The sequence below is a fragment of the Chroicocephalus ridibundus genome, chromosome 3, assembly GCF_963924245.1.
Source record: "Chroicocephalus ridibundus chromosome 3, bChrRid1.1, whole genome shotgun sequence".
Lineage (NCBI taxonomy): Eukaryota > Metazoa > Chordata > Aves > Charadriiformes > Laridae > Chroicocephalus > Chroicocephalus ridibundus.
Window position 1 is genome coordinate 118,821,090 of NC_086286.1, and position 26,519 is coordinate 118,847,608.

Consider the following 26,519-nt stretch of genomic DNA (forward strand, 5'->3'; position numbering starts at 1 on the left):
CGGGCCCTGCGAGGTGTTAGCTGGGGATGCCCTGGCTCTGCGTGGTCTGAAGCGCTGGCGTGGGCTCTGCCACCCTTTGCCGATGTCCTGCAGGAGCCACTGGCCAGTGGGTGCCCTCCCTTTCCAGCACAAAACCCCATTTCCAAGGCACACTGGGCACCCGGCACCGGGCCCGAGTCACACAGCCGTCCCCAGCGTGTCTGGAGAGAAGCGAAGGTCTCGAGTTCCCCGGGGAAGAGCCATTTTGCTCGGGTTCTTCTTTTTCCAAATAATCTCTATAAAAGCCCTAAGCTCCACCCTACCTTCCTTTGGCACCGATTTCCCAGCGAGCTCCATCCCCAGAGCGCCTGCCTCTCCCCGCTCCGTTAAGGGAGCCCGGATCTGCCGGGAGCAGACATTTCCCATGCAAACGGCTGAACGCCACCCTCGGAGACTGCAACGTGTAACGGGGCGCTCTGGCCCCTGCTGAAAGGGCTACCGGATTTTAGTAACTCAGGAGCTGAGTGTAAATTGTGCCTTTAAATCAGAGAAGCCTTGCACCCGCGCCAAGGCACGTTTTGGATGCTGGGAAGTGTCTCTGCTGCACCTCGGTGGCATTTGGTACCAAACTTTGGCTCCGTAGCTGGCTTGGCTTAGACCGGAGATGTATTTGCACAGATTTTGCTTTTGACGGTTTGTTTTTTACCGGCGGTCAAGGTGTTGGCCTGCAAACATCAGCGCTCATTACTGACAGTAGTTTGCTTTTGGGGGAGATAAATCCCTGCTGGAAAACATGGGGGTTTTTGCTGTATAAAGCCAGTTGTCCTCCATCGCAGGGATGTTCTGCTGGGGAGGGCTGAGCTGAGCCAGGGCAGAGCCAGGGTCACCTCAAAGAGCTCTACCAAGATCCAAATGATTTCAAAGGTCAGGAAAGTCTCCTTTAGGATCCAACAGCCCCCTCCCGCCAAGGAAACAGAACATCAGCAGGGAGTAAGCCGTGCACATCAATAACGGCGATATATCCACTGGACTAAAGCCCCCCAGCCTCGCCCCACCCTCGCCCCGCTGAGGTCGGCTCTGCATCCTCAGGCTGCGCCTGGTGGCATCTCAGGGGAGCGACGTGTGGTACCCGTAAGTCTCATGTTAACCCTCTTGACACCCGTGGAGCTCCTCTGGCTTTACGTCCGCGTATCTGGGAGGAAAATCCAGCTCCCTACCTCAGCGTGAACGTAAATGTGTATTAAGCGCGATGTGCCCGTAGCCAGGGGGATGGTCAGAGATGGAGGTTAGTGGGGGAGAAGAAGAATGAGGTCCATGCTGGTGGGTTTTCTCATGGTCAGCATTTGGGGGGGACCAAGGGGCAAGTAGCAGGTGGTCAGGAGGGCTTGTGTCTTTCCTCTGCCCTTTGGCTTTAGCGCAGGCGGTTTGGGGAAGGGGGTTGGCACCGGCAGTGCTTGGAGCAGCTTGCTCTGGAAACACCACCTCAGCCGTAAAGTTACCAAGCTTTCCAAGTACCTAATTTTTCAATCGATGTTGGTTGCTTGGTAGTTTTTCTCACTGCTGAGACAATTTTTTTCAATGTTTTCGTTTCTTTTACCCCCTCCCCTTCCTCCAAATATTTGCGGTGGAGGTTCGTGGGCAGTTCAAATCTAGGCAAGATATACATATATATAGCTCCTTGGCAGCCCCCCACTGGCTGGTGGCTCTTGTGAGCCTCGGCCGAGTGGGTGGCCTGAGACCTGCTCCTGTGGGACCGTGTCCGAGGGGATGCCGATGCCAGCGACCCCCAGTTCTTGTGGCTCTTGTTCAGCCAAGCCGCAGGGGACAGACAGACAGATGGATGTCACCTCGGGTCCGGAGATGGCCGATGGAGAGCAGGGTGATGGGTTGGGTCTCGTGATGCTTTCCCTGACGCTGCTGCTGGGGCTCTGCCCTGAGCCCCGTGGTGGCTTCGCTGGCCCTGGCGAGAAAAGCCGTGGCTCAGTCGCCGCAGTTTCGTAGCCTGGATCGCTGCGATAAACGAGGAGGGGGAGAATTCGGGGAGAGCGCAGAGGATGCTGCTGCCAGCGATGCCATCCATGATTTTGCCCGTGTGGGAACCAGTCCTGGCTCTCCCGGCTGCAGGTACCTCTCAGGACTTAAAGGGGGCCTACAGAAAAGATGGGGACAAACTTCTTAGCAAGGCCTGTTGCGATAGGACAAGCGGTAATTGTTTTAAACTAAAAGAGGGAGGATTTAGACTGGATATAAGGAAGAAATTATTTACAATGAGGGTGGTGAAACACTGGCCCAGGTTGCCCAGAGAGGTGGTAGGTGCCCCATCCCTGGAAATACTCAAGGTCAGGTCGGACGGGGCTCTGAGGAACCTGATGTAGTTGAAGATGTCCCTGCTCATTGCAGGGGGGCTGGACTAGATGACCTTTATAGGTCCCTTCCAACCCAAACTGTTCTGTGATTCCATGATTCTGTGTTTGGTGGGAGAGCAAACTTCATCCTCCTGGCGTGAGGCCAGTGGCGGCGTGGCCCTTTGCGTTCACACCCATGGCGACAGCGCCATGCCAGCTGCTCTTTTAAGAGAGCATCCGTTCCTTTCCTGGACAAACAACCACCAGAGGACAACAGGAGGGCAAAGGATGGCGTTGCATCTTCTTTCTGCGTGCCAAAGGGGACAGGGGAGGGCAGGTCCCTGCCTGGGGCTGCTCCGGGGGGATGTGCATGAGCAGGACAAGGCTGGAGGGGAGCAGGGCTGGGGCTCTCGGTGGGTAACTCCGCTGCTGCCACCCTGGGCAAGTGTGTTGGCCACAGCATTCAGCCGTCACATTCGTCACTGCTCCCGGAGGCGTATTTCCAGAGCAAAAGCCGCCTGCCGTCCCTTATGAGGGTGGACTCTCATCCCCACATGCTGGCAGCAAGGACTTGCCTCTCCGTCCCCGTGCAGATTCAGAGATTGCACCCAAACAGTGGGATTAGGCTCGGGATGGCGCCGTCGGAGCCGTTGCAAACGGAGGTGCTGAGCCCCCGATGGGGTGGGAAAGCCTTTCCCGGGCAGGGTGGTTCCCAGGACCGAGATGCTGCAGCCCGGCCGTGTTGGGGAGCGACGCGGGGATGCATCTGCAAGGGGCACGGAGGAGTAAACCAGCTGCAGGATGGCGGTGGCCCGGCCCAGCCCAGAGCCCCAGCCCCGGAGCTGGTCCTTCGCGGAGCATCACCCCCTAACGCCACAGAAACGGCCCAGGAAAAATGTATTTCTGATCAGTCGCCTCTTGCCCGAGCTGATTTTTGGGCACATATGAGCATTATAAATAGGAGGCTAGAGGTTGAACGTGGACAAATGTGAATTCAGTAGGCTCAGAGTGATTTTAATGGATAATTATAGGTTCTCAATCTGCAGTATTTATACAACCTTTCCAGTTAAAAAAAAACAAGTTTCCATGCAGAGTATACTCTCCTGGAGGATTTGTTTGACCTTCAGCACCATTTTTATCTGCAGGATATAATTACAGTGAGGCTAGAAATATTAAGCATTTGAAAAGGACTATGTATGTGTGCTTAACCGGTTCCCTGCCCAATACATGGGATTGTAATTGCACGGGAGCCGGGAAACTCGTGGAGCGATCCCATTTGACTGGGAAGCACTGGGGCTGTCATTCAGGGAAGCACAGAGGATCGGGACAGGAGTGGGGGGGCGGGGGGTGTGTCTTGCCTTGGGCCCCTTGAGCTCTATAAAGCTAAAGCCTGTGCTTGAACCACTGCCTGCGCTGCGTGTCCTGAGCCCCCCTGTCCGGTGGGGTCCCAGAGCAGGGACAGTCAGAAGCAAAATGGCTTTATGCCCAGTTTAACTGCCTGATGACCAGGGGTGCCTGTGGCCTAGAAATAATTCCCGGGAAACAGAGATTGTATCCTTTTTCTTTTTTTTTTAAGGAATAATTGTTATCGCCCCCCCCCCTTTTTTTTTGTTTTTTTTTTTAATTTACATCATGCTTCGCATCCAATGGTAGAAGGAAAATGAGTTATCCTCTGGTAGGGAGAAGGATTTTCATGCGGAAAAGGCAGCTTGGCCCTGGCACAGCTGTGTTGGTCCCAGCAGCTTTATTTCTGGTCAGCACTGGCCGATGGAGCCGTGTCCTCTCTGGCTGTTTGCTGATGCTTCGCGTACCCGTAAGGAAAAGACTGGAAAGGCACCGCTTCCCATTAAAAGCAAACCCCAAGCCTTGAGCCGTCTGCTCGAGTCCGAGGGCCAGCTCATTCCGTGTCTGTTTGTACCATGTGGATTTTAACTCACGTCTCGATTCCACAGCTCTTGCTGCTGGAGAAAACTGGGCAGGCCCACAGCGCCTTGTCGGCCACCCTCCCGTTCCAGCTCCTTTTACTGTCGGCAGTTTTGGGTCCTGCTTCCACGAGCCCAGAGGTGTGTGTTCGGGGAGAGTCGCCCGTGCTGGCCCCCACGTCACAGCAGCCGCACGCACCGCTGGTGGCAGCGTGGCCCCTCGCAGGGAAGAGGTGGGAGGTGCCGGGGCATCACTCAGGACGCCCCGGGGATGCAGGTCCCATGGGGCTACGGCTGGGCAGGTGGAGCGGAGCACCTTGGGGCGCTGGTGGGACCTGTGGCTTTGCTGCCCACACTTAACAGGGATTTTGCCATGAGCTTCGGCTTGACGTGCTTGTCTGCCGTAGCAGCATCTACATTTATTCCCGTCGAAAAACACATGGCATACATTGATGTGACAGATATGTCACAAACACCAGTCCACCGACCAGCTCATACTCGTGCTGGAGTAAACCTGGTGGGCAATGTCACGGTTTCCTGCGGAGCATGTAGTGAGTCCTGAAATACAAGTGCCTTCTCTCTTGTCTGTGTTGGGGCAGCTGTGCCGGGGAGAAAAAACCTGCGTGGGGCGACGGCAGTGAGAGTCTGAGTATGGCACAGGGGCTGGTGCCCAAAACGGGGCCGTGCCGCTGGGTTTGAAGGACAGTCAGACCGAAGGACTGTCACATGGACCTTGGTTGGGCAGCTCCACCAAATCACTTGCTGTGTCCCCTGTCCTGGGTGAAACCGGAGTTGCGGTGTGAATTTTTCACTCTTCACGTCACTCTCTGGGGAGGTGAATGGGCAGGAAAACCCACACGGGCAAAACCGAGCCTGCTCTTTGAGGGTGGAATGGTTCTTCTTTAAACCCGCCATGACCAGCAGATGGAGAGACCGTGTGTGGACCACTGGCGTCAGAGCAGCTTCCCCAGCACCGGGGGTCCCTTTACGGTTACGCGAGGTGTGAATGGGGCTGCTGGGTGGAAGGAGCAGAGTGCGGTGCTGTGCTCACCACCGGGACCGTGTCCTCCACAAAAGCACGTCGGGGAGAGGAGTTGGGGAGTAGCGGTCTCATGGACGGGGTGTTGCTGATGGTCAGGTGAGGGGAGAGTTTTTCTGCCCCTCCTGCCTTTGCATTAATGGCTGGTAAAAGAACGAGATGTTCCACCTGGCTGGTCTTTGCGACACTCTGAATTTTGTCGTAAGCTGGTTTATGTCTTCCGTGGCAAAACCAGCTGCGTTCAGGCTCTCTATTCCCACTACAGTGTGTTGTGAGATGTGCAAAGATGTCTCTGAAAATCAGTTGTGCCCTATCAGCAAGTGTTCTGGACCTTTGAAAAACGACCAAAATTTGGAACTCCTGGTAACCCACCGGCCAAGGACCCCACCCTCCATCCTGAAGGACGTTTTGCAGCCTTACACCTCAAGGCATGTGTAGCCCATGCGGCTGCTTTTTCCTTTTGCTGGCACTGGTATTCGAGCAGCCCCCCTGAATTTACCATGTTGGAGAGGAGCCTGATTTACGTGGTGGTGGGACGGAGCGCACCGCAGGCTGGCTGATGCCCCGCGTTTAACTTTTGGCTGAATGGACTAGGGTAGGAAGCGTGGGGCAGCAGAGCAATTTCATGGAGATAGGTATTGAAAAATCTTAAACTGAAGCTTGGTCCGTTCCCAGGAACGGCTGAAAAAGAAACCCAGCCATTTTTTCAGTGGTTTTTCAGCAGGTTTTGCTCTTCATTTTTCTGTCATCACCACTTGTTAGTTCATTCGTACATTTTGTGGGCTCATTTTTCTGCTTTGATACCTGTGCTCATACTTTGGGTTTTCAGGCTGGGGGGTGTGAAGCCTTGCTGTGGTGTTTGGTGGGGGCAGAGCGAGGAAGGAAAGGCTGAGTCTCAGCAGCAGGAGGCCGGGTCGCAGTCTGTGCCCTCGGGCAGGGGACGGTGAGGGGGTGGGTTGAAGCCGGTGGGAGGAGAGGACCCGCTCATGATGGGTCACACGCTCAAGTGCTTTTCTGGTGGAAGGTGGGAGTGTTCGGGTCTCCCTTGCCCTCCACTTTGCCACGGTGTCAACCTACGATGGTGCCACCCAGGTCTGCACCATCAAAGGAATGAGATCTAGAGGCTGGGTCAAGCCTGGCCTTCCCCAGAGCTTTGGCGTTGGCTTTGATTCCAGTTTTGGGGGAGATGGTAGCGTTCCCCACGGTGTTTCATTCATTTCCTCTGTCCTGCCTTGGCGAAGAGAGAGGACGGGAGCAGGAGGGGAAAAAACAAGAGGCAAAGCTTAGTGCTGCCTTGCTTCCATGCTGGTCGTCCAGGTAGCTGCATGCCAGCCAGGCACTGCCAAGCGCCAAGGGGCTCACCAGAGCTCAGCCGTCAGCAGCAGACCGTGAACTAACAACCACAGGCCAGGAAAAGGGATGGTGGCACACGGAGAGGCCAGGCTTTAGTCCTTGAGGAGGTGCTGGAGGAGTTAAGTGGTCATGTAGGTGGTGATCAGCTGGGGACGGGGCACTTTGTAGGGGCAGCTCGTCCCCTCCTTGGCCAGGGAGAGGGGTGGTCACTCTGGTTACATTCATCCCACCTGCTGTGAGTAATTAACCTTTTAAATAGCGCCGAAAAGAAAGGGTGATAGTTTCTGAGGTGCCGAACAGCCGGCGCTCCCAGGCGCTTCAGCCGAAGCCACCTTCGCGCAGTGCCTTTGCAAATCCAGCTCGTACAAACCAAGGAGCCGTAAGGGGCTTGGCTTTGCCCACACGGAGTCACCGGCTCCGTCTTGCGCTGCGGCTCTTTGGAAAAGCTGGTGGAGATGCCGCTCGCGAGACCTGAAAGCGTGTCTGTGCGGGACAGAGCCGCTCCGCTCCCGGTGCTCCCCGTTTCGGATGCGGGCGGGAGCAACGTCAGCCCTGCCTGATGATCCATGTTGCCAAGTCACTGCGTGTCCCATCACCGTGTGCTCTTTTGATGAAGTCAACACTACCCAGAGCTCCTTTGACACAACGAGCCTCTCTGCTGGTCAGTCGTGGTTTTATTTATATGTTCTTTTCTTGGATTAGAAAGGAAAATATCAAAAAATGAACAAGGACTCGTGTTTCCAATAGCCGTATCTCTAGTAGTTATAATTTTTGAAGCAATACTCGTATCCCTGTGTGTGCCTCTAAACTATCCATGTATTTGTTCAGCTTTTCCAGGTCTGAGTGTGTGAAATATCTCTAAAGAAGATAGCTCTGTAAGTGACGGTGTAAATGCATTGTTTGTATGTATTCTAAAGTTTAAATAGATTGTACATATGGGATTGTAAATGAACTGTAAACAGCAATCTATATTTTCTTGAATATATTATATAGCAGTATATATTTGTTAAATAAGTATTCTTGTATACTCTTCAGTAACCTTTTTAATATTTTGTACAGATAAGTTTATTAAATATTTTATTGATAAATAGATCTCGGCAAGATTTTTTTTTGATTTTGAAGACTTGTGTCTGCGTCCCGAAACCAGATGGCTCATTTCACAGCAACCTTCGTAAGTCACCTTCAATTCCCGGGCTCCCGAAGATGTTAAAACCAAAATGAGAAAGCCATCCATTTTACACTGCCTTCCTTGGCAACCTCAGGTGTTTTCTCAGAAAAAAAAAAAAACAACAAAAAAAAAGACAGAATAGTAAGTGTTTGTGATGGATTTATCAGCAAAATGTACATCCCTTTTCTTCCTTGTGTTTCTGAACACAGTTCACCTGCCGTGACTTGTAGCTATCCCAGCTCCAACCAGCCAAAGAGGATTCTCTCCATTGGCTTGAATAGAAAGTTTTAGAGGCTCAGAAATATCGTATTGAGGGGGTAAATATGAGAGTTAGGAGAATATCCCCTGCCCACGTCATGCCTGTGGTCAGACAAAGGCGGCCTGATGGGTTTGACTTGGGCACAGGACTCTGCCCTGCAGGTGCCCGGCTCCCCGTGGTCCCCGCGGAGGGACCCCAAAGCAACGCTCTTCTGGAGGGGTGAGGGAGGAACCCGACTTGGTTAGGTCTGGTGAACGCATCCCTTGGGAAATGAGGAAGAAATGTGGAATTTCAATATTTGGGATATGAAAAAAATACCTGGAAAAATGTAGCAGAGAGTTATTTTCCCCCAAATCAGATCCGGTGGTTTCATTCCTGTTAGGTACCACTGGTATATGTGATACATCGCCCAGTACTCCAGAGATCAGGCTATTACTGCTGCAGCAAATTTTTTGCCAAAGATTGCTTTTAATTGTAAATTGTTTTTCATTCGTCCCTCCCTCCCTCTTTTGAAGTATTTTTTTTTTTTTAATAGCTAAATAAAGCACCCTGGGACATGAAACCCTTTTGCATTCCTAGTAGGTGAACTCTAAAAGTTGCGGGACATCCAGAAAGCAAGGAATCTGCAAGATTAGCTTAATCCATCACATCGAATGGATGTGATGCATAATCTGGGAGGGGCTGTCAAATACCTGTAGAACCTTTTTTCACCTGCTTTCAGTAGGACATTACAGTTGCAAAGTCAGAAGTTTGAGGGAGAGGGGGCTGCATGTGCTCCTGCAAAGAACATCACCAAAGGGCCTTGGGGACAGCGAGGGGAGGTAACAGGGTCAGACTGTCTCTGCTATGTCCCTGCCGCATACGATACTGTGAACATGCAGGTGTGGAGTAGGGCACGTTTGGAAGCTCAGAAGAAGTCTTCAAGACATACCTGATAGGTCAGGTGACTGACATACCTGCTCAGTCACAGCAGAGCAACCTTAAGTTTGAAGACCCAGGAGAAACACACGGAGAACTGACGAGCGAGGTTTGCCTGAAGGACTGAAAAATTAATTCTTACAACGCTGGTATTTTCTAGGCTGTCCCTTCACCTTGAGCACAGCCACACAAACACATGGCTCAGCTGGAGCGAAGCACTTATAAATACTGAAAGGGTGGGTGTCAGGAGGATGGGGCCAGGATCTTTTCAGTGGTGCCCAGTGACAGGACAAGAGGTAACGGGCACAAACTTGAGCATAGGAAGCTCCATCTCAACATGAGGAGGAACTTCTTTCCTTTGAGGGTGGCAGAGCCCTGGCACAGGCTGCCCAGAGAGGTGGTGGAGTCTCCGTCTCTGGAGACATTCCAAACCCGCCTGGACGTGTTCCTGTGCCACCTGCTCTGGGTGACCCTGCTGTGGCAGGGGGGTTGGACTAGATGATCTCCAGAGGTCCCTTCCAACCCTATGGTTCTGTGATTCTATGATTCTATGGTGATTTCTGTTCCCAGTGGCACATGGACTGATGTACCAGGCACAAGCCACCCTTTGGGCAGCCTCCTGCATCCTCACATGCCCATTTACAGCCACGTTGGCTGAAGAGGGTCTTTTGGCACAAGTTCTCCTGGTAGGCCCATGGAGGAGTGCAGGATGGCATTTGCCACCGTGCCCCCCGTCCACTTTATATGCAGTTTTACAGGGAAGTATTAACAAGTTATTTTCAACAAGACATTAAAAGGTGAGAGCAAATGGTTCCTGTCACGTCTTCACTGAGATCAGTGGGAGTAGTAGGTTTGCGTTCAGTGGAGACAGGTTTTTAGTCCATAGTATGAACATTATGAACTTCAGACTACTCATGTGATTTACCGCAAAAACTAGTTAATCCTCATATACACTCAGAAAACCAAGTATTGTCATGGTCAGCTTATATTTGGGAGAAATCAGAGGCACAGCAAAGACAGGTGAGATGCCCAAGGTCACACACTGATACAGCCGTAGAAAACGCAGAGCATCGCTAAAACAGGACACAGTCTGACTCGGGCCCTAGTGACTTAACCCTAAAGCAAATGCCTAAATCCCTTATGTGGTAAAATTTAGTTGGTGCCCGCCAGGACCTCCAGAGGGAGACCTGGTACCCCTACATTTAGATACCTAAGTTAGATCAGACAAGTAATTTAGACATTAATTTTGGGAGCACTGCTTTATGACTTGGGGGCAAGTTTGGTGAGCCAGGTCTGTTTTGGTTGGAGGGACAGTTTTCCTTTTAGCACCTGATCCAAAGTCCAGTGAAGTTTGTTTTAACATAGACATCAACTTCAGTAGGTTTTGGACCAGGCTGTAGCACCAGCTTGAGACTTACCTGAAGCCTCTCGTGTGCCATCCCATGTAGTCTTCTGTAATGCAGCCCGATTCAGAAGGTCCTTGGGGACATCACCGGGACATGTGTTTGCTGTGGGGCAAAACTGCCATCCCAACGTATTCTAGTATGAAAATTTCATCTTGTTTTCAGTAACTGCTCCTAGGCGGGCATGCTTTGATTACTATGAACACTTAAATCCTCGTAGTCACAAAGTGCTAATTGCCCAGGAATCCTGCTGTGTTGGACTGGCCTCTTTTGGTGCAAACTGGTAGGGATATGAGGATAAAAGGAAACTCCTGTCTTGCGGGCAGTACTTTGGTACGGAAGCTCTTTGTTCATGTCCTGTCACCTCCGTTGTCCTAGTCTCAGTCAATCCATCGCTTGGGTCTCCCTGGGCTGTGTACAGTCCCATTGACTTCACTGGGGCTGTACTGGGGCTGTAATTGGACTTAAACACTCCATTTCACTCTCAATGCTTAAAATCCTAAGGTTTTTTTTTTTTTTTGTGGGTGAAAATATAGGTTCCTTCCTGATAAACACTAATGAGTTGCAGTACCCCCTGCCTGATGAGAGCGGGTGGTGGTAGCACTTCAAAACATTTATATTCTGTAAATGGTATTCCTGTTTCTCACAAGTTAGATGGGAACAGCTGGATCCTTACCAAATTCTAAGGGTGTCCATTAGGGAAAAACACTGGGAAAGCCTGTTTTTCCCAATTCCAAGCCACATCATCTTCATACACAACAATTTCTATTAATAGATGCAGCACGGCGTATTTTAGAGCTTGGGGGCTTTAAGGTGAGTTTGTCAAAGATGTCCGTAAACTGGGAGAGTGGGGGTCACCCCCTGCTGCCTCTTTCATTGTGAAACGCTTCAAATCAGCTGGCAAAAAAAAAAAATCTCCTTCGAGCGTCTGCCCGGCAAACGCTGCAGTCAGATCCAGAGCGACTCTGATGTTTTAAACGAGATTCTGCATTTTTATTAGCTGCCGCAAACCACTTTCCACAGCGCAAGTACTTCCCCGAAAGGGGGTCAGCCCGTTTCGTAAGCCCGGCATGAGGCCGCCCCGCGCAACGCTCGCTTCTGGCAGCTGCTCCATCTGCTGCCGGTACCCAAACCCCACCAGCTGTTCCAGAAAGACACCCTGCTTTAGTAGTTCCTGGTCGCTCCCGAACGCTCTCTGGGTTCTTGTTTTGTAAACGTGCCAGGAAAGAGAACGTTTTCCTGCAAGCGAAGAGCCTCAGGAACTCATTGTAGTTGGGAGCCTGCGTGTGACCTGTGACACACAGTAAAACAAGTCCCTTGGGTCTACTGAGTTTATCCAAACCCAGTAATAGTTTGAGCAACTTTATTAATGATACCATTGAACATCTTGTTTAAAGTCTTTGCTGGCAATTAGCTAGACCAAAGAAAGGGACAGGGAGTGGACGCATGTATAAACCAATTTTCTGTAAAATAAATACATAAATGACCTCAGCTGCAGAGAAGAGATTATCTGTCGTGGCTCATGTATGCAATCTGTCTCCTCTGAGTCCAGAAACCGCTGTTTAGCTTGGAGTCCAACTCCAAATTCTTCACCATGAACACCGGGCAAGCACTCATGGAGCCTCCCGAAGGGACAAACCTCCCTGATCCGCACGCTCACCGCAGCAAACATGGAGCGGGAGGGAGCAAGGGGAAACAAACATCGATTATTTTGGAGCGGCTCTGGATAAAAATGCTTAAGGGAGGCAGGTGCCTACCACCCACTGATTTTCTCTGCGCTTTGCCGATGTCTGCATCGCATGTGAAATTTGGGGTCTGCCAAGTATTTTTGTAAATTTTGTACGCGCGAAGTAATGGAGAAGGTGATCCAAGACTAAACAAGTTATCAAAATAAAGAATCCGGTTCCATTTTACCATAAATGTCTTTATTTTTGTTATTGGAATTGTGTACTTTCTCATAAAAGGTATCGATCTAGCAAAACACTTGAACATGAGTCAAAGTCATTGAAACGAGCAGGATAACGCGCGTGGTGAGGATTAAGCACAAATGTGAACGACAGAGCCGAGGTGCCACTGCACACAGTCAGTTAACTGGCGATAGGTTTCCCAAGAATTCTAAAATAAGTCTAAAACAGGCAAGACCACGCGGTGTTCTCAGGGGAAGTTGGCACGCTTGGACCATAAGCACTTTTGACACTCTTTGCCTGGGGTCACGGTGAACACTACGGGCTTCGGAGGAGCTGGATTCTCATTGTGTGAGATCTGCTCCCCTTAGGAAATACAGCCGTGAAAACTAGACCCGTGCTTTTTTGCAATGAATAGAGTAGCAAATTTTCAGATCTTTCAGCCTTACGGTAACAGCATCTGGGAGGAAGGTAGCAATTGAATCAATACGCTTCTGATAATCTTAGAGAAAATTCGTTTCAGAAAATCGTAAGGCATTATCCTGCAGTAGGTATGGTCATCACTGACCAGATCTAATCGCGGTTTAGGTCTTAATGCAGTCAGTAGGATTTATTATAACGGATTAACATTTTATAAAAGGCATACACAAGTCAAGTACAAGTATTGCTAAATTAATTCCTCATACAAAGTATACGAATAATGCACTGTAAACAACTGCTTCTCATAGGTGCTTCAGTTTCCAGGCGTTAATAGTTGCTTGTCATCTTTGGTTAACGCAAGATTTTTCCTGTCCTCAGGAGATCCACTGCAACAGCGGAACTTTTACAAACTGAGTCCTGGCTCAATGACCCGATTCCGTACACCGTGAAGAACAAAGGGTTTGTTCAACCACAACGACGTGTAAACCCAAACAACCACATGAATTGTATTTTTTATGCTGCTAACATACAAACGTGTGCATATGTATATGTATACGTGTACATATATATATATGTATGTGAACACTCCCCCCTTCACTCTGCCCCAGGGAGCACCGAGGCCAACACACGCATTTAGCATCTGCCCTAAGGCCCTCCAAGAGGAATCCACGCCAACGCCTGGGGGCTGCTGAAACACACGTGGACACACACACCAAGAGATTTCTAAAATGAGCACGAGAATTGTTTTGATCATGACTGAACACGGCCCTGTAGAAAGAAGGAAAGTCCCCTGACTCCCCAGTAAACAGAATCGGTGGCACGGGGGGACAGTCCCTTCACTTCGAACGCGTCTGGTTCCGCCCCGTGCTGCTGCAAGCGCGGTCTCAACAGTTCTGCCTCAAGCATCGGTGTCTGTTTCATTCCGCGGCAGTGTCATCTGAAAAGCCACTGGCTAGTCTCAAAAGCTGAACCAGTTTCTGGTACAAAGAAGGTCACTTAAATCCACTGTCTGTCTGCAGGTTTGAAAACTAGTCCAAAATATCCAGAAACTGAATTCTAGTACAAATTGCTCTAAAATCAGTGAAAGATTCCAGGAGGGTTTAGAGAAAAGTGGAAGGCGTGAATATCATCGTGTAAGAAGAGTAAGGAATTAATTGGTCTTTCTGCATCACAGAGAACATTCTCCAGTACCGTTCTCACTAGTACCACATTAAAGCTGTTAATAAATCATGCGAGTTAGGTACCCAGTGCAGCATCTAAATTCATCTGTTTGCAAGGGCAGGACTTCCCCTGACTATATTCTGTAGTGTTTTATTTATTTATAAATGTCTCTACAAACTCCACAGCGAGACTGCTTCCCAGGTTCATGGCTAGAAAGCTCTTCCTGGTTACATTTGGCTCTGCTCCCCTTACTTACATTATTTTCATTTCTAGCTATCGCTTGGAACTTCTGTTATCACAAGCGGTAGGATGTTTTTTCCTAGGCTTTTTTTTTTGCTATCTGTGAAGGAGAGGAATGAACGAAGGCGAGGACGGGTGTAGTTGTCAGCCATGCGCTATAGGAAGGATCTGGTTCTCAATAATAACATTTCATGCCATTTCACGGCTGCAAACACGGCAGAGTAATAGCCATTTCCTCACAGTGAACTTATCTAATTTGTGGCTTGGCAGAAAATTTCATTCTTCAGTCCTTCGAGCAAAGAACTGAAATTTAGGCATCAAAAGTGGTTCAATTCTGTAAGGTTGCTGAGCAAGCACTGTTCCCATGGACTTCATTACACGATCTAGGCCACCTATAAGTAGTTATATCTAGATTCTGCAATCCATTTTAACCTTTTAACAGTGGCACTTTTGACCAGCACTCTTTACCTTCTCTACAGTCAATCGAAAAATGGAACACTTGGCCATATTCCAGACAAGAGCTCCATGTGTATTCCCTCCCTGAGCCGCCACAGTTACCTTATTACCGGTATTTTTAATACCCTGTGGAGTCCCGGCAGCGCCCTAATTCTGAGACTTGGAGAAACTGCACACCTCATCCACGCGTCTCCCTTGTACTCATCCTGAACTCAGCCTGACCTCTGATTGACCACCAACCCCATCTGACCTGGAGGAGACAACGTTAGGGCTGTCCTGGGGCCTTGAGCTGCTCTGGCTTCATGCACCAGGGTTACACGGACGGATGAGACGCGTGGAGAGGGTCAGGCCTTTTGCAGCATATCAAGATCCGTTGCCGGCATCCATCCACAGCGGGATTTTTATCCTGGTATTTCTTTCTAAAGTAGGCCAGCTGGGCTGCCCCAAACCCATCCCTGACACTTCTCCAGCAGGTAAGTGGGGTGGTAGTAACTCAGGTACGCTTGTAGCCAGTGAATCTAGTATCAGACAATAAATATTCCACCCTCTGTCAACTCCTGCAGAGTCCTGACGACACAGGATGAAGGTACATCACCATTCAATCAATAAAACTATAACTTGGACCAGCCAGTCTCTCTTTAACTTTCTCTAAAACATCTCAATAGAAAACAAGCCATAATCTATAATAAACAGAAAAAAATAGGACAGACTCTCTCACAAAAAATTACACGTTCACAAAATAATTACATCGTTTTCTTGTTAATCACTGAATCCGCATTTATAATTTGGTCAGATCATCCTGTAGCCAGTCTGTGATCATGGCAGCCATCTCCTTGCTGGCATCTAGCACAAAGGCGTGGCGGAGCCCTTTCTCACAAAGCCGAATGTCCCCGTCTGGAAAATCCATTTTGATCTCATCGTAGTAGTGCTGCGGACACCAGCTGTCTCCCGTCCCGTAGTAAAAAATCAGCTAGAAATCAAAGCATATCAAATCATTAATGTGAGAAGTTACTGATGAGGCAACCAGTATCCGGAAAAAGAGCACTGAATGATTTGGAAATAAGTGATGCTTCATTACCCAACATACACTGTGAGGAACAGCATATTGGTAGTTCTTGGTTGTTTCCAAGCCTGCAATTATGATGAAGTCAGTTAAATGTTCAGCGACTCAGTTTCCTCATCTGTAAAATTGTGGAGAACAATATGGGCTTGACTCTGAAAACAGATACCTGCTGATCGACGTCTGGCTGTCTTAAGAAATTTGTTTTTATGGATCAAAACATCTAGTTGTCCATGGAGTCCACCCCTATCCAGGCAAGCTGCTGTGTTTCCCCTAGCTATTAGCTGGTTTCTGTGTTAGCTTTCTCGCTATTTGGTCAAATAGCAAAATTACCAGTAACCGCGATGCTATGTCCCAGCTGAAGGGGCTACCCATTGCGGCTTTCTTCTGGATATAAACTAAGAGAAAGTAGGAGGCTCTTCTGCATTTTTGAGTAGCTCAGTCTCACTGGCATCTGTTAGGTGTGACCTCAAAGCACCTGACCAGTTGGGGCCTTAAGTGGAGGAGCACCTATTTTTCTTAACCCAGGTGTTAGATGTAAAACGGAGGTGATTCACTCAGGATAATGTCCGAATAATGGCAATTACAGTCATTCTCAGAAGCAAAACTTTTTTTGCTTGGAGAACTTTACCTTTGTGAAGTGCTGCCCATGTAGAACACAGGCACCTCCCAGAGAGCGACGAGTGTTTTCTTTTGGGTTGTGATGTGGAACTAAAGTTCTACCAAAGTCCATTTTGTTTTGATCTTGCCCTAATAACCTTGCTCAATGACATCCATGCAGCAGGGGCTACAGGGCTCACCTAAACACAGAAGTCACAAATTCCAGGCTAACGCCATATTCCACGAAATGTCTTTTCTCTGTTAGAAACACCAAGTGCCACTCTTTCTGAAGTCATCACGTTCTCCCATTTTCATCTCAACTTTGCATGCTATAGCAATGTTTTTCAGTTTCCAAAAAGTAATTTAAGGGAGAGTGGTTGTCCGAGAGAGAGTAAAAACCTACAGATTTAAAACTATACAGGAACAAGATTAATGATGAGTATTCTATACTAAAATGTTTGAATGCAGGTACCAGAAGGATGTTCATTGCTCAACGTATCACACGCACAGCTTGGCCCAATTCCATTACTCTCATTTGTTTCATATTTAATTTCTGTACTTCAGTGAATAATTGAGCAATGCTAACATAAATTAGGGGACAAGAAGTCTTCCTTTCATCACAAAAATCTTCAATTCCATCATTTTTGTAGCCATGTGGAATATAAATAAATGCACCCACTGGGGCAGAGGTGGGCTAAGAGCCCAGACTGCATTTCACAAAACGTTACAAGTTTTTGTCTAACTCGCTTTTCTCTTGTTGAAGCGTACCCAAATCTTGGACGTTACTGACTATTGGCTGTATCCAAAATACAGTATCTCAGTTGCACAGACACACAAAGTTGTACTTCTATGGATATGTAGAACATAGAACATAAACCATTCCATGTTAACAAACATCTTTTGTCACTCACTAATTGCTGGAAACAAGGTATGTCATTGGCTTTAGCAGGAAATTTCTTTTGATCTTGCCTTCGATTCATAAATCACAGGATGTCACGCTAACAAAAAATCTTCAAAAAAGCCAACGTAAAATGGCCAGCAGCATTCAGGCTTTTTGAAAGCCAAACATCTGACCGAATTATGTTTAACCCTGGGCTCCGTTACCAGCAGATACAGAAATAAAGATTATGAAACTGAGAAAAAAAAGAAACGGAGCAACTCCAGTTTAATGGAGTAGTCCTTGAAATCATTAGATATTTTGATAGGCTGGGCACAGAGTCTCATCACAGGATCATTTAGAAAAAGATGAAAAGTCATTTACACTTCCAAAGGTGGATAAAATACTTGGCTTAGTCTGCATGAACTGCAGAAATGGGCTGTTCTCCAGGTAGGGTTGTAAACTTGAGAACTCACAGATTTGGAAATGCCTAAACAAAAGATTTATGTGCATTCTTAGTTTGCCCCTGGTATATTTGCGTTACAGTTCAATCTTTCATTGCATGATCCAAAGGATCCTTGACTCATTCAGCCCACTGACAGGATGACGTTCAGCTGATGAGCTGCTATTTGATAGTACTTTTCGTTTTTAAATCCTGTGTGTGGTCTGAGGATTTATTTACTACGTATTTCATCGTTTACAGACGGAATTTATTTTCTTACGTGCACTCCTCTGGCATGTACCACATCTATTAACTTAGTTTTGCAACACCTTAGTGGCCATTTTTATCTCCATTTTGCAGATGGGGAGCACAGAAATTAATGTCAAACTACATACATTAATTTGAGTGTGTTTAGTGTAGTCTGAAACACCTAGAGCTGGTTTTCCAGTGTGTGCAGCGTTACACAGTATTGACTATGCTCAAAGGACAGCACTCCTGGACTTCATTTGCGGGTGCTCTGAAACACTGTCCGTCTGTCTGTAAAAAGATTTCAAGGCCTTAAATCATAGAATCATAGAAACGTTTTGGTTGGAAGAGACCTTTAAGATCATCAACTCCAACCATTAACTTAACACTGCCAAGTTACCACTAAACCCTGTCCCTCGGCACTACATCTACACATCTTCTAAATACCTCCAGGGATGGCAATTCCACCGCTTCCCCGGGAAGCCGCTTCCAAGGCTTGATAACCCTTTCAGTGAAGAAACTTTTCCTAATGTCCAACCTAAACCTCCCCTGGCACAACCTGAGGCCATTTCCTCTTGTCCTGTTGCCTGTTAAATGAGATACTTAGAAAATCGAGGACAAACTGTGACCACCTATGAAAAACATTAATGACTTCACCAATGGCCCATTCTCGGATGTGAAGTTTAGGTGCCTTTACCATGAGCTATCCAGTTTTACTTCGTATAGTTCCCTGTTTCTTTCAACAGGCATTTTACTGCGTCTGTCACAAATGAGGCAGGAGCTCTGCATCCTGCCGTCTCCTTCATAACACAGCTTTTTTGGTTAATGAATCAGAAAAAAAGGAAAAGCAATGATTTAATGATAGACCACCTCTTAATGCATAAATAAAAGGTATCTGAATTAAGATCTGTGCTACTTAACTTTGAAATGCTTGGTAATGCAACATCAACTGGTTTCAGCAGAGCCTGCTAGACCTCAAGGAGGTAATGGAAAACCCAGGTATTTCACACGTGGCAGCTACAACAGTGTTAGCACCTCTGGATCTGCTGCTTTAGGCCTCTGTCCCTTAAGGTACTGGTGTAATTGAAAGAAGCAGCACTGTCAGCTTCTGGCCGGAGGAACATGGGACGGTTTCCTGCTGGGTGTCACGCTGGGGGTGTTCGGCACAGAAACTGGTGATTTAGTTTGGATCTATTCTGTGTTTTTGAAGTAAATGTCACGTTTGTCCAGATTTAGCATGCTTTGGTTCTCACTGTGGAGTAGTGCACGAACCCCTTTCAACTGAAACTGAAGCAAAGATGCTCTTCAGGATCACACTTAGTGAGCTCCAGTCACCAATGGACATTGAGTCCATGGGACGAGGCAGCTGTTGCCTGAAGTAACAACCCTCTGAGATGCCTACACTGGAAACATCAGGTCCTCACCACTTAACTATTTATCTCTACAAATTCTCTTCTATTGTGCTGCTCCTGTTTTTAAGGCAAATATAGTCAAATACACCTTCTGAGAAGAAGAATGGTAAGATTCTAGAAATTTAGGTTCCATTCCAAACAGAAAAGGGCTGAATATTTACCAGCTACTGCCTTTGCTGTCCAGTCATTTGTCCAGTCTTTCCAAGTACGACTTCCTCTGTCTTGTCCCTTTCTGGTCTCAGGACTGCTCTACCCCACTTGGGCTCATTGCTTCAAATCTATTCTCCTTACCTAGTAATTTCCAACTTCCACTATTTCTGCTTCTTATTCTAGTCCCTGCCAAGTCCATCCCTTATTCTTGCACGACAAGTCGAAATTTTAGTCTTCCGGTTTCTCCATCCCATTCTGAATCTCAATTCCAACCCTAGATGCTTTTTCCCCCAGAAATTTTCCACTTTTTATGAATCTAGAACCTCTCTTCCCAGCCCTACTCCTCAAATATCTCTCAAACTATCAGTTGTTCCTAGTGTCAGGGTTGGGTTCAGTTCAGCATAAAAAGATCTAAATGCAGGTAACTGTACTGTGGTGTTTACAGGTGTACCAGGCATCCAAATTCCACGACACTGTAAGGAAAGATATACTCAATAAAGCCATCGGTGCTTAGAAAGCTATTCAGCTGAAACAACATGTGTCTACTGCAGGGTGGGTGAAGCTGCACTTCAGGCTCCACTAAGAACTCAATTGTCTAAGTGCCTACTGCCATTTGTGATGCTTTAGATATCTGAGGCACCTGCATGAAAGTGGCAGGTATGACCGATTTTACAGGGGACCGACAGCTTTCTGGCGAAACAGCTGGAGGCCAGATGGAAATATTCCACAGTGCCCAAAATGAAACCAGATGTCCATGTTTAAGGGACAAATTCCACCTTGACTTCTTCAATAGATTTCTAGTGACTCTGATGGGGTCATCTGCACCCCTAATGCCTACTGCACCTGTAGACTCCTAGAATTAAACGCGTAAAGCACGATTCAGGTGTCCACACACAAATATCTGTTAGTATTAGTCTAACGGTTGGATTTGATGATCTTAAGGGTCTTCTCCAACCTAAATGATTCACATGGAGGACAGGGAGGTGATTCAAGACTGCCAGCATGGCTTCACCAAGGGCAATTCTTGCCTGACTCAACCTAGTGGCCTTCTATGATGGAGTGACTACACTAGTGGACCGGGGAAGAGCTATGGATGCAGGGAGGAGCAGGGAAAAGCTATGGATGGAGATATGGAGGCCTTACAGATGGACTTCTGTAAGGCCTTTGACACGGTCCCCTGCAACATCCTTCTCTCTAAATTAGAGAGATACAAATTCGATGGGTTGACTGTTTGGTGGATGAGGAATTGGTTGGATGGTTGCATCCAGAGAGTAGTGGTCAACGGCTCAATGTCCAGATGGAGATTGGTGACAAGTGGTGTCCCTCCGGGGTTTGTACTGGGACCAGTACTGATTAATATCTTCATCCCATGGGCAGTGTGACTGAGTGAACCCTCAGCAAGTTTGCAGCTGACACCAAGCTGAGTGGTGTGGTTGACACGCCTGAGGGACAGGATGCCATCCAGAGGAACCTGGATGGGCTCAAGAAGTGGGCCCATGGAACCTCATGAGATTCAACAAGGCTGAGTGCAGGGTCCTGCACCTGGGTCGGGGCAACCCCCCATTATCAATACAGGCTGGGGGATGACGGGATTGAGAGCAGCCCTGCTGAGAAGAACTTGGGACTTGGTGCATGAAAAGCTGTACATGAGCCAGCAATGTGTGCTCGCAGCTCAGAAAACCAACCACATCCTGGGCTGCATCAAAAGCAGTGTGGCCAGCAGGGTGAGGCGGGTGATTCTCCCGCTGTGCTCCACTCTGGAGAGACCAGCGTCCACTCCACTCTGGAGTCCTGCGTCCAGCTCTGGAGCCCTCAGCACAGGAAAGACATGGACCTGTTGGAATGGGTCCAGCGGAGGGCCACAAAAATGATCAGAAGGCTGGACCACCTCTGCTATGAGGACAGGCTGAGGGAGTTGGGGTTGTTCAGCCTGGAGAAGAGAAGGCTCCGAGGAGACCTTATTGCGGCCTTTCAATACTTATAGGGGGCCTACAGGAAAGATGGGGACAAACTTTTTTAGCAGGGCTTTTAACCCCAGGGGTAATGGTTTTAACCTAAAAGAAGGCGGATTTAGACTAGATATAAAAGGAAGAAATTTTTTATGCTGAGGGTGGTGAACCAGTGGACCAGGCTGCCCAGAGAGGTGGTCGATGCCCCATCTCTGGAAACATTCAAGGTCAGGTTGGACGAGGCTCTGAGCAACCTGATCAGGTTGAAGGTGTCCCTGCCCATTGTAGGGGGGTTGGACTAGATGGCCTTTAAAGGTCCCTTCCAACCCAAACTATTCTATGATTCTATGATTTTATATGCAATTAAAGTTTGGGTACATTATAACGGACTAAGAACAGTTCTATAATATGAAGACGTGGGGAACTTTATTTGATGCTGCAGTTATTTTGTCTGCTTTTTTCGTGTGCAGATGTTGGTGTGTGCATTGTGTGTGTCTACGTGCACATGCCAACGAATCTATAACTTACACCTTTGTTAATTACACACTGCCAACAGAATTCAGAATTGTTTTCAAAATGCTCCCCTGTTAGTGGATTATGCAATAAGATCTAAAAGCAGGATTGCAATTAAGGTGTAAATTCTCAGTGATCCAGATGGTGGTCCAGGGCCTATGAAACCTGACAGATACTTGACTGTCATTTCTGGCATTGAGGGTCTCCCTTTGAATGACAAAATGTCTGTGCTCTTTGCCTATGTCACACACAGCCACAAAATGTTCAGATGTTAGGATGTTACCTATTTTCCAATTATATCAAGGCAGATTCTTTTTAGAAATATTTAAACGACGGTTTTCAAAATCCACATGTTCTCATCTTCATTTTAACACCGCGAGCGTTGCTATTGCAGCATGGAGGCAGGCATAATTAACGAACCATGTGTAACCAGAGGCACATGGGATCTTCATTAATGGCAGGAAACGCTGGCGTGCACTGTATGGTTTGCACGGATCTGTAAAGTACATATTTTCATATTTTCTGTGCGTGGCTGTGAAGACATCCTGAGTCAGCACAACCACCGTACCAGCGATGGAAAGCTGCTGCCAACCCAAGCGTTCAAAAACGGTGAGTCAGGCCCCCAAAATAATGAGACTAGCTTAAAAATAAACAGATTTACAAAACAGTAAATAGAAGGTTCTTTCTGTTTTTCTTCTGGGCTTGAGCTTTGCAATATTTGCACTTTGTCACTTTTCTGCCATGAGGCTGAGAGGATTATTTTTTATTCTTTTGCAATATCGAATGCTGAGACTTCCAGGTATTCCTGACTCAGAAGGAAAATGGCAACTACCGCTGGACGTGACAAGGACTTTATATGATCCCTGATGCAATACCTTGCTTGTTATGAGTGACTAAAACATGTCCTCTTTCGGGACCTGACAATGAGGGCGGAGTAAAGGGGACGTGGGTTATCTGCCAGTATTAACATTTCAATGCTGTGTTTGCAATAGTTATGCATTTTCTAAGTTTCAAATAGTTTTAAAACAACAGCAACGTTCTCGTACGCTGTTTTACCATTAATTTGGTCGGAAGTACTTTCAGCCTTAGCTTCTGAAAAATAAAACAGAAACGAGAACGGGGCTCTGTCAGCCTCGTACCCTGTAGTATGGTATGTGTACGCGGACACTGCACAATGATGGCAGCTGCTAAGTAAACATCAGAACTATCTGAGATTTCTATCAACAGGATGTTTACATTTTAAAGAGTTTCTAAGAAAATAATGAAGATTTCCTGCAGTTGACTCCATTGGCACTTGTTTTAGCATGTATGACAGTTCACAGAAGTATAAATTACAGAGAGATTTCTTGTATGCCTCGGCTGTAGCTGTCATAGGTCAACAATGAAAAACAAATCCAAAAACTTAAAAAACATTAATCGTCTTCCCTCTATCTCTCTGGAATTTGGTACGTGTTATAACAACTTTAGGATCTTATTACATGGGCAGGCACCGCTCCAGCTGACGGCAGAGCGAAGGACTGATCTCTGCGGACAGAAACTAGCGGCACACGTGCAATGGCAAGCAAGACGGTACCAGTGTCCTTGCTGCAATCCTGCTCTCCGACACATCAACTTTTACCAGTATCACTCCCACAGGCACTCGCTGGATGAGACAGCAGCTCCTCTCTGGGTGACATCTCTCCCCACTAACCAGCGAATAGTTTCATTTGCTTTTGGATGAAAACTCGTTTAAAAGGCATTAGCCCAGAATTAAATTTTAGTTTCAATCAAGGTTTATAGAAAATGACTTAGCTTCTCTGGAATTATGGAAGCGTCTCCACCTTATCCTGCCAAAAGAAAAGTATAAATGACATGGGAACAGACTGGTTTGGGACATGCTTTTTTCTTGGGCTTGCTTCAGTTGTACTTTGGCTTTTCTAATCAGTTTCTGGGAAGAATTCAAAGAACTGCCGTTGCCGTAGGATGCCCTAAAGGCTTTGGGATCTGGTCCTCTGAGACACCATCTCTCTCTCCTCGTGATCCTGCCGTGGTTGAGATCAGCTGGTTTGATGGCAAGGTCTTTGGAACTTGCTTCTGAGCTTCTTTTACCAGAACCGGGATTTCTCAACTTTCCAAGGACAGTGCAAAGCCAAACTTTTTGCTGCTGGACCGTTTTGAGAAGAGGCAGTTGACCATCTGGGGTACGTGATGCTATTTTTAAATACTAACCTGTAGGGGTTAGAGTAAGGGTGCAATGGTAGTTCAAGTATTTGGGGTGATTTTATTTAATGTAAGGAATGTAGCCAGTTTTGTTAAATCAATATAAACAATAAACAAAACTAGCTTCCCTACCTGGAAGGGGTGTGGAGAAACATTTTAGTCTCAGAGAAATTAAGACGCAAACCCGGCGACACAGCCAGACGTAGTGGCTACTTTGCACGTGATTCAAGATGCGTTACTCCTCTCCTTGGCGTCACGTACGGTGTCCTACCAAAGGGGCAGGCTGCAGGCTCCCCGTTTTCATGCCTTTGTCAGTGTTAACTGGAAATTTGGTAAACTGAGGAAGGGGAAGGGGCTCCTCTTTAACTTTGCTGCAGTTTGTTAGCGATGCTACCCCCAGCCCTGCACGTAGACCCAAGAGATCACATGAGGCCACTTCTGTCTCCACTTTCTCACAGATAAGGAAGGGTCAAGCTCATTGCAAAGTAAAAATGGGCTGTTATAAAGGATGCACAGGATTTATCAACAAGCCAGGGTGATTAACTGATTTATTCTATCTATGTTACTTTTAAAGACTTAAAAGCATTTCGAGGGTATATATTTAGATGTGTCAGGAACATGAATATTTCAGAAGTCAAGTCTGTATAAATACCAAAATAAAAACAAACAGACCTGAAGCCGCTATTTAAGCAATACCGTTACCGGGTCAGATTCTTCCAACCATATTTACTACAAACAGTATTTCCCTCTGAATATCAGCCTGACACTGTCTACATTCAGTGGGACTTTATCTAAACGAATCAGTCGGATTTCTCTTGCAACAGCAGCATCAGCATCTGGCTGTAAACGGCAATTTTATTGACCGCCGTGCACTGAGCTCTGTGGCAGAGGGAGGGAAGGTAAGCGATTCAGGGGTAGTAAGGGTTGGATGGTAACTTCTTAAGTATACTTCAGAAGGCTGGGGAAATCCTGCTGTCTTTGCTCCTTGTGCGGAGCACACACCTTATATCCATCCCCAAACCCCTGGAAATTCATGTCATCGCTTCTTTATTAGAATACCACACAGCATGAGCAATGGTTAGCAGGAGCTCGGCTAGAGAAAAAGTGAAATACCACAGATAAGTGTATTGTGGTACATTGAATTTTATGAATGCTCACTGGGATCCTTTTCCACCGGGGAGAGAAACTGCTGGTCCCTGATCAGGCATTCCGGGTGCTTCAAAGAGAAGGTTGTTCTCGTAGTTAAATGACACAGGCACCAAATGCCCCAGGCACATGTGTAACTTCCCTAACTTCAACTCTGCACCTCCAGGGAGCGCAAGCCAAAAAGGATGTGAGACCAGCCAAAAAAGAGGTGTTCTTGGCTCAAGAGACCACTTTGCACCTATTCAGAAAGAGTGTTTGGAAGGTTTTTCACAAATGTAGGCAAGCAACTCACTCAGGCTGTGGACAAGCAAAGTATTTGTAGTATTCTTTTAACTACTTATCTTCACATCATGCTCCTCTCACTGGGAATAATTACTAAACCCCTGTGGATGGCAAACAAAAACACCGGGCAACATCAAAACAGCTGCTTCAGAGGTCAAAATAGTTCTTGGTTGCTCCGTTTTAAAATTCTTCTCTAGCAAAGACTTTTTTTTTAAAAGAAAAACCTAGCACTTTTCTGTGCAAAGGAAACACTTCATTTTTGCATTTTTTACTCAAAATCTCCGCCTATTTCTGTTTAGTTGATGCTCTTGGAGAATACATTTTCTGTGGCATTACTGGAGTGATATAAACTTGTCTTACTTTAAATTTTAAATATACCATTGAAATAAGCAGGAAACGGTAAACATACACTTCATTCATTTAATTTTTTCAAAACTGAATTCCTTCCCCACCTAAGCGTCTATATATAGGTGGTTATAAGCCACCCGCAATACAGACTTCCTCAATCTGAGTGCAAAGAGGTTCATGCGTCCATAAGCTTCCAGTTTATACTTTTTCCCATTTGATTAAAAAGAATTCTTCTCAGACAACAGATATTTCTTTTTTTTCATCTTTGCATCTCTATTTCAGATGTTTCCTGTCTTTTTTCCTTACGCAATCCATGTATCTGCTACACCAGACCACTGGCACAACTGAACTCGAGGAGCATACAAACCTTTTTTGGTTTAACACGCCAACCAAAAGAATCGTGATTTTCAGTTGCTGGAGGAGATGATTTGTGGTCTTAAGAAATTATGAGCCACTACAGAAAGTTCACTGCCAAACCGATTCAAGACTTCCTGAAGTCTGTGGGAGCTCTTCTATTGATTTAGATGGGCTTTGGAGCAGATCCTATACTTAAATATAGGACTACTGTGTACTACACATGGAGTAACAAACAAAATATGTCCAAATAAATATAAAATCCGAGGGGTGATTTTTTTAAACAAAATTTCTTCTGTAAGCACCCTAGGTTTATCCTTTAATGCAGTATCTTCTGGATTGCAACAGGTTTATAAGCTCACTTGACAGAAAAA

General features: G+C 46.9%; 1 protein-coding gene across 1 annotated transcript in view; it reads right to left on the reverse strand.

Annotated features, from left to right (window-relative positions):
- Positions 1 to 12,289: 12,289 nt before the first annotated feature.
- The window catches only part of LDAH (lipid droplet associated hydrolase), a 131,458-nt gene continuing 117,228 nt past the window's right edge, over positions 12,290 to 26,519 (reverse strand). Inside the window, exon 7 of the mRNA XM_063330554.1 lies at positions 12,290 to 15,537. Coding sequence (XP_063186624.1) covers positions 15,346 to 15,537 — 192 coding nt within the window. The 3' untranslated portion in view covers positions 12,290 to 15,345. The remainder of the gene's footprint in view (positions 15,538 to 26,519) is intronic.